Source organism: Colobus angolensis, unplaced genomic scaffold (genome assembly GCF_000951035.1).
Source record: "Colobus angolensis palliatus isolate OR3802 unplaced genomic scaffold, Cang.pa_1.0 Scaffold61, whole genome shotgun sequence".
Lineage (NCBI taxonomy): Eukaryota > Metazoa > Chordata > Mammalia > Primates > Cercopithecidae > Colobus > Colobus angolensis.
Window position 1 is genome coordinate 374,114 of NW_012119710.1, and position 12,932 is coordinate 387,045.

The 12,932-nt window shown below is 36.6% G+C and overlaps 1 protein-coding gene across 4 annotated transcripts in view; it reads left to right on the forward strand.

The window, feature by feature from the left end:
* Positions 1-12,589, forward strand: part of API5 (apoptosis inhibitor 5) — a 32,056-nt gene extending 19,467 nt beyond the window's left edge. For 3 of the 4 annotated variants that reach the window (XM_011963257.1, XM_011963260.1, XM_011963259.1), the window contains 3 exons: positions 3,408-3,484; positions 3,945-4,081; positions 10,488-12,589. In XM_011963257.1, coding sequence (XP_011818647.1) covers positions 3,408-3,484; positions 3,945-4,081; positions 10,488-10,510 — 237 coding nt within the window. In that variant the 3' untranslated portion in view covers positions 10,511-12,589. Of the gene's footprint in view, positions 1-3,407; positions 3,485-3,944; positions 4,082-10,482 lie in introns of all 4 variants that reach the window. The other variant, XM_011963256.1, reaches the window with a different exon arrangement.
* Positions 12,590-12,932: the final 343 nt, after the last annotated feature.

The following is a 12,932-nucleotide window of genomic DNA, read 5'->3' on the forward strand; positions in this document are numbered from 1 at the left end:
AGTTTGTGTCAGGAGAGAGAGGGAAGCATTTGAGAAAAAGCAGCTCTGATTAGATGTTGAGGAAGGAGTATCATAGTGCCAAGTAGAAAAGTGAAAAGGCATTAAACACAGAAGAGGTAAGAATATTATACTAATCTCCTAAGGAAATGTTTCCACTAGCTGCCATTTATTACAAATCTTAAATATAAGTAATTATTTTGCATAGTAAATTCATATATAAAAATGTGAGATTTGACTGTATTTGAACCGCTGATACAAGTCTATGTTGAAGATACAATGTGTTAAGAACATTTTAAACTTAGCAAATGCTTATTACCTGCATGCAGATGAGAAAATGTTCTTTTCAGGAATCTGTAAGTTATCTAAAGGAAGATATGGGGAAAGAGAGATGAATAGGGTCAGCAACCTGTGTGTAGAGTGCTCTGTGAATGTAGGAAGAAAGTCAGTTTCTCCTGCTATACTCACAATGCACTTCTAACACCAGATGGGTGGAGGTTATTCCCCATACATCAAGTAAGTAAATAGTTGTGCAGTGGATACTAGCTGTGTGTCCTCCAATTCAGTCCTGACACTATCTACCTAGAGGTAGCATCAGATTCCACATGTTGAGGGCCCAGTCCCACAAGACCACTTCTGATGACAGTTGCAAGCTATAAGTTGTTTTACCCATGCTTCTGATTGGCTGGCTATAAGGGGTTCCCACAATTTAACCAAACTTAAGCTGCTAGAGCAGCTTACAGAACTCAGGGGAACACTTACTTATGTTTACTGGTTTATTATATAGGATACATATGAACAACTAGATGAAGAGATTACATAGGGAGAGGTCTTGAAGGGTCCTGAGTGCAGGAGTTTCCATCCCCGTGGAGTTGGGGCATCTACTCTCCTAGCACGTGGATGTGTTCTTGTTCATATTCCGTCCTGGAACACCCAACCCCCCTCACTCTCATACACGCACACATACACACACACACACACAGTCCTTTTCTGTTTTTATGGAAGCTCCATTACATAGGCATGATTGATTAAATCATTGGCCATCAGTGATAGATAGACCTTTATTGGTGTTAAATCAGCCCCTCTCTCCTCCCTGGAGGTGGGGCAGGACTGAGTTCCAACCCTACAAGTATGTGGTAGGTTCCCCAGGCAGTTACCTCCCCCATCCTGTGGTTATCTAGGGATTTTCCAAAAATCACCTTAATATAAACTCAGATGTGGTTGAAAGATGCTTGTTAAAAATAAAAGATTGTCTTTCACCTTTATTGCTCTGGAGCTTTTCAGGAAACAGTAACAAAGGGCCAAATGTTTTAGCAAAAGATAATCATATTGCTCTAGTCACTTAGGAAATTTCAAGAATTATTGAAGCTATAAGCCAGGAATCATGGACAGAAACCAAAATGCAGTCAATACAGTCCTTCTGTATCCAAAGGGGATTGGTTGCAGGCCCCCCTGGATACCAAAACCCTCAGATTAACCCTTACTAAATGGCATAGTATTTGCATATAACCTACACAAACCTTCCCCTATACTTTAAAGCATCTCTAGATTACTTATCATACTTATCAACCTAAAATAATTAAAAGTCCCAGGGTCCAATTAAAAGAGATTATTCAGGTACAAAGTGTGAGATTGGCCATCTGCGAGCAGAATTACACCAAAGAATGCTGGTCAGTGCTCCTGGTATGGGGGAAAATGAGGATTGTTTATATGGGCAAAAGCTGATACAGGCATAAACTGAGGTGCTAAAAAGAATGACATTTTCCATACAAAGGCTAACAGATAGATATATGATTGGCTACTATTGATTACACTCTAAGGGTATTAACATTGTATTTTAAAGAGGTAATAGTCACAGTGGTCTCTATCTCCCTCATTTAGTCCAGGTTTAAGTAAAGAGTAGACTCTGGTTCATGCAATCTCAACACAGAGGTCAGGAAGGCAATGGTCATGCATCAGAGAAGAAAACAGCCATGTTATGAGTCAGTTTCCAAGAGTTAACTTCTCCCCTTGGTATAATAAATTTAGGAGAACCTTAAATTTTATTTTTACATACCTAGTACAGTACCTACACGTCACTTCATTCTCAAGGATTCAGCATAGTAAATTCAAGTTTTGCTTTTTTATAATTTTATGCAATTTTTTTCTGAGTATTTTCCATCTACAGTTGCTTGAATCCACAGATGCAGGAACCATGGACACAGTGGGCAAACTGTATATATCACATAATATCACAGGTGCCTTACCTGAAAATCTTGAAATGTTTTTAAGTAGGGTAGAAATACGTGACATCATAAATTTTTGGTTTTAGGGAGAACATAGGTATGTTTTAATCCATCCTTGACATTTTTTGAAGTCTTTACCTACCAGGCAGACTCATCTAATTTCATAACTTCATTTTGATTTTAATGAATCCCCAAACTATACACCATTTTCCTGTTGTCATCTGAGATTTAACATGTTTATAAGTGAAGATTTGTCCTTTCCTCTTCATCTGGTCCCTTTTTCAGTTAACATTATAATATGCAAAATCACTCCAGTTAGAAATCTCAAGCATTTTTTATTCAAAGCATGTTGCATTGGCCAATTCCCTACATTTATATAGTACACTGGACTTAAGTTTATATACCAGGGATGATTTTTTAATTAGTTTTAACTGGGAGAAAAGTTTACTTTTATTTAATTTTACCTATATACAAAAATCAAGGTAAAGCTGGTAAGAAGTATTACTAAGAATAAATGTGTTTAGCGGTTTATTCAGTTGTGAGGATATTATGAGGTCAGATTATTTGAATTCCAGGTTATTTTAACACATTCAGCAAACATTTGCATTCCTAGCACATTGATCATTCGGTATTTAAATCTTACAGGGTTTTTTTTGCCTTATTAATAATTTACAGATATTTCCTAGGGCAGGGGGAAACATGATTAGCCAGAGCTTTAGTGGTTTTTTGTTTGTTTTTACTTTACCTATGGGGCTGGCAGTAAAGCTTTAGATTTTTTTCTAATTTTGAACGACTTAAAAATTTGCAAAAGCACGTGCAGATTGCACCATTGTATTTTCCTTAAAGCACCATGGTGACTGCATCTGTGCAAAAACAAACCAAAACAGAATTTATTTGCTGACTTTGTTTATTAAAGTGGATAAATATTGATATATTTTATCCTGAAGTGTATACTGACATTTAGAAAAAAATTAGCTACACTACAGTTTGTTATGTGCACAAAGTTATGTTAATGAGGTAATAGACGTGATTTGTAAACAAAATTGTTCCTGTTTAATTTTCTGTTGCAGTAGGCTCTGTCTCCTAAATTTAATCTTTAAGATCTGTCTTCGTTTCCTACCCTCAGCACCACTCCCTGCCACCAACAAATACATTAGAATTCTTGTCTGATTTTTGTCTCTCCAGGATCTCTTCCACATTCCTCCTTCTTATAAGAGCACAGTAACACTATCCTGGAAACCTGTACAAAAGGTTGAGATTGGGTAAGAAATATATTTAAAAGAGATTTGAGTATTACCAAAACTTAATTCAGTAGTTACATTTACTGTTCAAAAGGGTGCAGTGTTAAATGATTCATATAAAAATCTGATTTCAGTATTTGTAAAATAAACTGGTGGGAGGCAACCCTGGAACTTTCGGCCTTACTTGTATTCCTGTAACAAAACGATTTTTTTCTGACACGTTTTGTAAAGTGAGTCACTTGCATGTAAGTCTATGAAGCTACATATTTCAGATTATTTTAAAGCCTTGTAAATGCCTTCTGACATTGTCTGCATAACCAAACTATGGTTAATTTGATGACATCAAATGTTAATTCCTTTTTTCTGATGAGATTATCCTCTTTAGGATGTCTTTCATAACTGATATGCTAAATTATAAATGTATTGATAGATTTTGGCATAATAGAATGTTTTTTAATTGCTGTTCTTCCTATTGTTACAGGCAAAAGAGAGCCAGTGAAGATACAACTTCAGGTTCACCACCCAAGAAATCTTCAGCAGGACCAAAAAGAGATGCCAGGCAGATTTATAACCCTCCCAGTGGGAAATATAGCAGCAATTTGGGCAACTTTAATTATGGTGAGCGTTTCCGTTTGGGTACAAGCAATATGGGAGATTAGGCAGAAATTGTGTTGTACTTTATTTTAATTAGTAATTATATACAGTGCCATGGTTCTAGCCGATGACTTTTCTGAATTAGCTTGGAGAACTAGGGCTGTTGAGGAAACGATTTATCCCATTCCTCTCTCATTCACCCTTGTGGGCTCACTGTATTGAGCATGCAACATTAAACAGTAAGCACTTAAAGAAAAATATGCCTCTCGTATTCAGAGGAACCAACAGAAACAAAAGAAGTTAACCGAACCATTCTTTCCATGCTTTCCCAGTTGCAGCTTCAAGGCAAGGCATTCTGTGCGTTCTCCCTCAGGGATGGGTATAGCTTCTGAGAGATATTAGTATGAATGCTCTTTCTTGGACGTTGTCAGCTTGCTGCCTATACTCCCATCTTCTGTAGCTCGTTGAAAAGAAGTCAGAGAAGTGAAGTCAGATGTTCAGGCATCATCTAGCAAGGAAGATGTGTTCTATTGCAGTCTCTCCCTCTACCCAGAATGCAGTCCTCCTATCAGTGCTTCCTAAAACCCTTTAGCCATTAGAGCCAGGAGAGCTTCATACCAGTCCATCCTCTCCCACGGCTATTGAATCAAAAGTAAAGTTTATCTCTCATTAGCTTATTTCCTCATGGATCTTTTTTTTAAAAGAATGGAGAGAAATATCAGGTCAGTTCCTTACCTTGCTTAAGAAGACAAAGTTTAGGCAGGCGTGGTAGCTCACACCTGTAGACTCAACACTTTGGGGAGGTCAAGGTGGGAGGATCACTTGAGCCCAAGAGTTTGAGGCCAGTCTGGGGAAACAAAGCAAGACCCCATTTCTACAAAAAAATTTAAAAATTAGCTGGGTATGGTGGTACGCACTTGTAGTCCCAGCTACTCAGGAGGCAAGAGGCAGGAGGATCGCTGAAGCCCAGGAGGCCAAAGCTGCTGTAAGCTATGATGGTGCCACTGCACTCCAGCCTGCGGGACCAAGCAAGACCCTGTCTCTTAAAATTAAAAAAAAAAAAAAGTAGATTCTGAACCATACCTGTAATTTTGTTTCCAAGGTGAGATAATTTTAACAGTAAATTACTTCTGTAACAGTTGAATTCTTCTAATGTTTGAGCAAAGAGATTATAGAAAGCCGATTTTAGACTGAAACATGAACCCTTCCCCTCCAGACTCCGAGACATCTTTAAGGATGATCACTGAACTCTTTTACTTACATAACAGTATGTAAATGTGCATCTCCTTGCCTCTTATCTGAAAATGAGGTAACAGCTCTTACAGCCTTCTAATAACAATATTTGTGAAAGTATTTTGTAAGGGGAAAGGATTCTCTGTTACTTGGTTGAATCACGTTCTCTGTCACTTGTATGATTTAATGTGTCTAACAGTACCGTTCTTAAAATCAACAGTTATCTCACATACTGGGAGAATGTGGCTTTAATGAAAGTAATCAAGAGCTGTGGCAATACAAGAATTGTACTCCTTTTTATTGGGCAAGTCAATTTGATTTTACATGAGGATTCTATTGTGTGAAACTCATTGCCTGCTCAATAGTGAGAATCAGGTGATATAATGCTTGTGGAAAAAGAATGTGAAAAATCTGACACTTTAGATTGTATACAATGTTTTTTAAAAAGAAACAAAAAAAAATTGTCAATGTGAAAAACATAATCTAAGTTTTACTCAAGACAAAAATCCAGGAGTCACTACTTCAGTTATTCCATCTTCAAAATAACAGAAGGGCAAAGCAAACCTGCAAAAGCAAACTAAAATCTGACTCTCCTTATTAGAAAGAACAATGAATTTCTGCAATTATTCTACATTTGAGAATTTAATGTGATCAGGTCATAGGTATTCTCACAACAAAATTTGAAGCATTTGCTTGACTTTATTTCACCTATTGAAATGAAAGCAGTTCTCAGTATCCAAGTTTATTGCTTTACTAACCAGTATCTCTGTTTTTTGCTTTACAAACATGGTATTGGTTCTCACAAATTAGTTCAACTTCCCAGTGCATTCATAAACATATACCCACGTTTAGTTTTCCTTCCAGTGCACAAAGTTCCTCCAGGAACCTAAAAGTACTAAATGTTCTACATTTTGTGACTTGTGTTCTTTACTTTTTGGAATATAAAAATAATCCTTAAAGTTTAATTTAAACTGGGAGCAGTGAGTTAAAAAAAATGTAAGCTTGAAACCATTGAAAAAATCATGAAAATGCAGAAGTATTTTTAGGATGAAGCTCTTCAAAAAGAAGAAAATTTGGTGAATCTCTGTACTATAGAAATGGCTGTATCAATTGGAGGTAAAAAAGCATTAGCCAATATAGAAAAGATAACTACGTCAAATAGTACCTTCATACAGTGTATTTAATTTCCTCATTAGGTACAGCTGAATAGAGTGTAATCCAAATTGATACTAAAATTGAAAGAGTGGACTGTAGTAGTCTTTTGGCTTAAAGCTAATAATGGTATCTATGACAGTGTTAAGTGTGTTGGTGTGAATAATGAGTATGGTAGGGTGAAATGTGCAGGCATCTGCACAGGTGGCTCTAAGTCTGAACAGTCAAAAATGTAGAAGTCATGGCCCACAAAAGGCTACTGCCCTACCTTAATGCCCCCATAGTTACTGTGTCTGTCTCTGGGAGCTTCTTGCCCTTGGAGAAACCACCTCTGATTTTCTGAATGTGTTCACTAGGATAATAAATATAATGATTTCATTTTCAAATGGTTTGCATACTAATCAACTTGTAAAAATGTGTCATGGCATAAGAAGGTGACTTTGAATCAGACCCATTCTATTATACAGATAAATAATAGCCAAATCGGGGAAAGGTCCATTGAGTTTCCTGTCTTAGAACTGAATTACTTTTCTTTCTGCAGAAAGGGGGGTAAAAAAAGACATCAGGATATTGCCCTAATAAGACATAATGGCAAAATAATTTATTGCAATATTGACTGAAAAGGTATTTTTCAAGCCTCCAAGATTGTGGATCAAAAACAGCAAAACCAAGCTCTCTCTATTGCTGCTAACAAGATTGCTATAATGAGGGAGTTTAGAAGTTAATGAAGATATTTGATCTCATTTACATATGATTAAAAGTCCAGCCTTGTTGATAACTTCAATCAGTTTTCTTCATGGGGACGACACCTTTGTGGCTATAAAAGTGACTGACCAATGGATCAGAGAGACTTGTTCTACTGTATAACACAAGTGACTTGATGTTTCAGCAAAAGATATGCTTAGTTTGTATCAGTAGCTGAAACACACTCAGACGCACATACACACACAGCACCTTTTTGGCAGTACTCTGAGAAGCTTATGTAGCTGGTAAAGCAGTGAAAAAAACTCAGCATTTAGATCTACATTTGTGAGAGTCCAGTTGCGTGAAATACTGTGATCAAAACAAAAATTGCATATTTATTGCATTCAGAGGGACATTTTTTAGTCTAACCTGATTTTCGAAATTGATAATTTATTTTTCATAGTTATATGAGTTACCTTTAGTAATGACAGACAATAAAATAAAGAACTAAGAAGTTGTTACTGAAGTCATAGCCAGAGCAAGTAGACAAGAGAAAGAAATAAAGGCCATCCAAACTGGAAAGAAGTCAAATTGTTTCTCTTTGCAGATGACATGATGTTATATATATATTTAAAAAAAAAAAAAAAACTAAAGACTCTACCAAAAAACTCATACAACTGATAAATTTAGAAAAGTTAGAAGATACAAAATTAGTATACAAAAATCAGTAGCATTTCTATGCATGATCAATGAACTAGCCGAAAAAGAAATCAAGGTAATCCCATTTATAATAGCTAGGAAAAAAAATCTAGGAATAAATTAACCAAGAATGGAAAAGGTTTTTTTTTTTTTTTTGAGACAGAGTCTCACTCTGTTGCCCAGGCTGGAGTGTAGTGGCGCCATCTCAGCGCGCTGCAAGCTCCACCGCCTCCCGGGTTCATGCCATTCACCTGCTTCAGCCTCCTGAGTAGCTGGGACTATAGGTGCCCGCCACACCTGGCTAATTTTTTGTATTTTTAGTAGAGACAGGGTTTCACTGTGTTAGCCAGAATAGTGTCCTGATCTCATGATCCACCCGCCTTGGCCTCCCAAAGTGCTGGGATTACAGGCGTGAGCTACCGCACTCGGCCTGGAAAAGGTTTCTATACAAGGAAAACTACAAAACACTGATGAAATAAATTGAAGGGGATACAAACAAATTGAAAGACACTCCACACTCATCGATTAGAGGAATTAATATATTTTAAATGACCGTGCTACCCAAAGTGATCTCCAGACTCAATACAACTTGTATCAAAATAACAATGACATTCTTCAGAGAAATTGCCACCAAAAAAAATTCTGAAAATTTATATGGACCCACAAATAGCCAAAGCAATCCTGAGCAAAAAGAACAGAGCTGGATTTACCACACTACCAGATCTCAAAATATAAATCAAAGATGTAGTAACCAAAACAGCATGATACTGGCATAAAAATAGATACAGACCAATGGAACAGAACAGAGAACCAGAAATTAATCCACGTATCTACAGCCAACTGATTTTTTACAAAGGTAGCAAGAACACCCATTGGAAGGACAAAAAAAAGGGATAGTCTCTTCAATAAATCGTGCTGAGAAAACTGGGTATCCATATGCAGAAGAATGAAACTAGATCCCCACCTCCCACCCTGTACAAAAATCAACTCAAAATGGATCAAAGACCTAAATGTAAGACCTAAAACAATAAAACTACCATAAAAGAAAACAGGAGAAGCACTTCAGGACATTGGTCTGGGAAAAGAGTTTATGACTAAGACCTAAAACCACAGGCAACAAAAACATAAACCAGTGGGATCATATCAAATTAAAAAGCTTCTGTGCAGCAAAGGAAACCATCAGCAGTGAAAAGGCAACTTACAGAATGGGAGAAAATATTTGTAACCTCCTCATCCAACAGAGGATTAATATTCAGAATATAGAAGATATTCAGACATCTTAATAGCAAAACAAATGTAGATTAAAAATGGGCAAAGGATCTGAACAGACATTTCTCAAGACATACAAATGGCCAGTGTATGAAAAAATTCTAAACATTACTAAGCATCAGGGTAACGCATATCAAAACCACAATGAGGAAGTTTGGAAGTTCAGTGAAGATATTTCTCATTTACATATTTAATCATATGTAAATCATATGTAAATGTGATTAAAAGTAAAAGACATTTGCACCCCCATGTTTATTGTAGCACTATTCATTGGCCAAGACATGGAATCAACCCAGAATCAACAGGTGCATCAGCAGATGAATGGATAAACAAGATGTGGTATTATACACAATGGGATACTATTCAGCCATTAAAAAAAAAAAGTCCTTTCATTTGCAGCAACAGGGAAGGAACTGGAGGACTTTATAGTAGGTGAAATAAGCCAGCAATGGAAAATTAATGCATGTTCTCCCTCGTGGAAGTGTTAAAAAGTTAATCCTATAGAAGTAAAAAGTAGGATAGCACATACTATAGGCTGAGAAGATAGGGGGAAGGAAGGGATAGGGACAGATTTGAGGGAGAATGCAAAATAACATAGGAATAAGTCCTAGTGTTCTGTACCACTATAGCATGACTATAGTTAATACATACTTTCAAATAGGAGGATAGCGAATATTCCCAACACAAAGAAATTATAGGTGTTTGAGATGATAGGTATGCTTGTTACCCTGAGCTGATAACTATACATTATTTGTATCCAAATATGTTACCCCATGAATATGTAGAATTATTATTTGTGAATATGAATAATTAAGTTTTTTAAAAAGTGTACGGGTAGGGCACAGTGGCTCACACCTGTAGTCCCAGCATTGAGGCAGGACGATCGCTTGAAGCCTGCAGTTTGAGATCTACCTGGCAACATAATGAGACCCCGTCGCTACAAAAAGAAAAAGAAAAAAAAAAAAACGTGTGTGCATCTGTAGACCTAGCTACTGGGGAGTCTGAGGCAGAAAGATCACTCTATTCCAGTTCAGTGTTATGGTGAACTGAACTGTGAACGCACCACTGCACTCAAGCCTGAACAACACAGCAAGACCCTCCAAAAAAAAGTGTAGTTATGGTAACATCACCTTGAAACAACTTTGTTACTGGGATACATTTAATTAAGCAACTATCACAAATGTAGTTGGTACCTTGCCTTATGTACTTCAGTATATATGTTGCTCTTGTTTTATGTACAGGCTAAATTTGTAGATGGAATAGCAGAATATTAGTTCTGTTCTTATAGGGCCTACTGCTGTATTCAGAGTTATGAGCTACATTTCTTCTGTGTTTGCTGTACCATGAAATCCTAAGCAAGACCTAAACCCTTGTTCGCTTTTTCGTAGAGCAGAGAGGAGCCTTCAGGGGAAGTAGAGGTGGCCGAGGTTGGGGCACACGAGGAAATCGTAGTCGGGGAAGACTCTACTGAATAAGACATCAGCATTCTTCAGCATTGTCATGAGCTTAATATACTTAAATTCTACTACTCATTGGATTGCCGGGGATGTCCCTTTAAACAGACTGCTGCCTTCAGCTAAAAACTTAATGTTCTTTATACCTTTGTATGTATGATCTACTTTTGTAACAGACCATGGTTGTGTCCAAGGTAAAACCACAGTGATATTTTTGGATGCTTTGTCTGCAATCTTGACTTGTTTTTGCAGTATCATTATTCAGACTTCAACTTGTGAATCTTTTACTTTTAAACATCTTGATAATTTGTTGTTGAGAGCTGTTCATTCTAAAATGTAATGAAATTCAGTCTAGTTCTGCTGATAAAGATCATCAGTTTTGAAAGGTCACTGATTTTCCTCTTCCCTCTTAGTTTTTTGCCCAATATATGGAGAAGAGTGGTCAATCTTAACATTTTGTTTTAATTGTTTAATAAAGCTGCTGGGCAGTGGTGCAGCATTCCTACCTAATGTCATAAAAGCGAAATACTTACATAGCTTTCTTAAAATATAGGAATGACATTACATTTTTAGGAGAAAGTAAGTTGCTTTGCACTGCTTACTTAATTCTTTTCCATATATTGTGATACAAACTTTTGAATATGGAATCTTACTATTTGAATAGAAATGTGTATGTATAATATACATACATACATAAGCATATATGTGTGTGTGTGTGTGTGTATATATATATATATGCATGCTGTGAAACTTGACTACACAACATAAATCACTTTTTAAATTCCAGGAACGGGTAGTCTGACATGGTGATTATCCTTTTGAGGCTGAATCTGTTAACTTGTTATTTAGGTTTTTACTCTCACTAGCAAGGGATTCTAAGTCAGTTGCACTTACATGATTATTGTTATTTAAAACTAAAAATAAAGACTGCATTTTCAAAGATAAATTGGAGTTGCTATTGGTGAAATACAACCAAAATATTGAATTGGATGTACATACAGGTTTCTACAGGAAGAGATAGTATAATTTAGAATTTGGAGATTTAATAACCAGGGCTACCCAGAAAAAGTGACTTGATAACATGGTACCAGTAAGTAAGGGATGCTCTCTCGGTTTGCTTTTGCCACTTTCAAGATTTTAACTTCTCAGGTTATTAATCAAAATTATTGTATAAGTTAGCCAATAGAATTTTTAGGTTAAAACAACAGATGGGGGGTTTGTGGAGTGTTTAATGTCATGGGCATTTTTAGTAGCATAGACCCTTTGTTCTGCATTTGAATGTTTTGTATATTTTTGTTTCACAGTTAATCTTCCCTCCCCAAGTTTGCTATTCAAATCAACTGCCTGAATGACATTTCTAGTAGTCTGATGTATTTTTTTGAGGAATAGTTTGTGATTCCAATGCAGGTGTCTTCATTACCATTACCTCTACACTGCAGAGGAGGCAAAACTCCTTTATTAGAATTTCTGCACATGTGTATGGGGAAAATAGTTTTGAAAGACTAGAATGATACAAGTGAGCAAAAGTTGGTCAGCTTGGCTATGGAGTGGTGGCAATAATCTCTAAACATTCCTAAAGACCATGAGCTGAACCTAAACTCCCTTGGAATCTGAACAAAGGAATATAAAATTGCCATTTGAAAACGACCAGCTAGTCTGGACCTCAGAGATAGATCAGCCAGTGGCCCAAAGCCATTTCAAGTACAGAAATTGTATTGAGACTACAACTAAATAAATTTGAACATTAAGTATAATTTTACCACTTTTCCTCTTTATAAGCATATTTGTAAACTCAAAACTGCACAGAAGTGACTTTACTTTCTCAAGTTTGATACTGAGTTGACTGTTCACTTATCCCTCACCCTTCCCCTTCCCTTTCCTAAGGCAATAGTGCACAACTTAGGTTATTTTTGCTTCCGAATTTGAATGAAAAACTTAATGCCATGGATTTTTTTTTCTTTTGCAAGACACCTGTTTATCACCTTGTTTAAATGTAAATGTCCCCTTATGCTTTTGAAATAAATTTCCTTTTGTAATTTTGTTTTGTGTCTTTATGTGTTATAATTATGGTAACTTCAGATTCTTGGATATTCATTAACATTTATTGATTGCTTCTACTGTGCCAATAGGCTGAAAATATAAAGACGGACAAGAACTGTTCTCTACCTTCAAGGAGTTCAGTCTTTTTTTTTTTTGAGACAGAGCCTTGCTTTGTCGCCCTGGCTGGAGTGTAGTGGCACGATCTTGGCTCACTCCACCTCCCGGGTTCACACCATTCTCCTGCCTCAGCCTCCCAAGTAGCTGGGACTACAGGTGCCCACCACCACGCCTGGCTAATTTTTTGTATATTTAGTAGAGACGGGATTTCACTGTGTTAGGCAGGA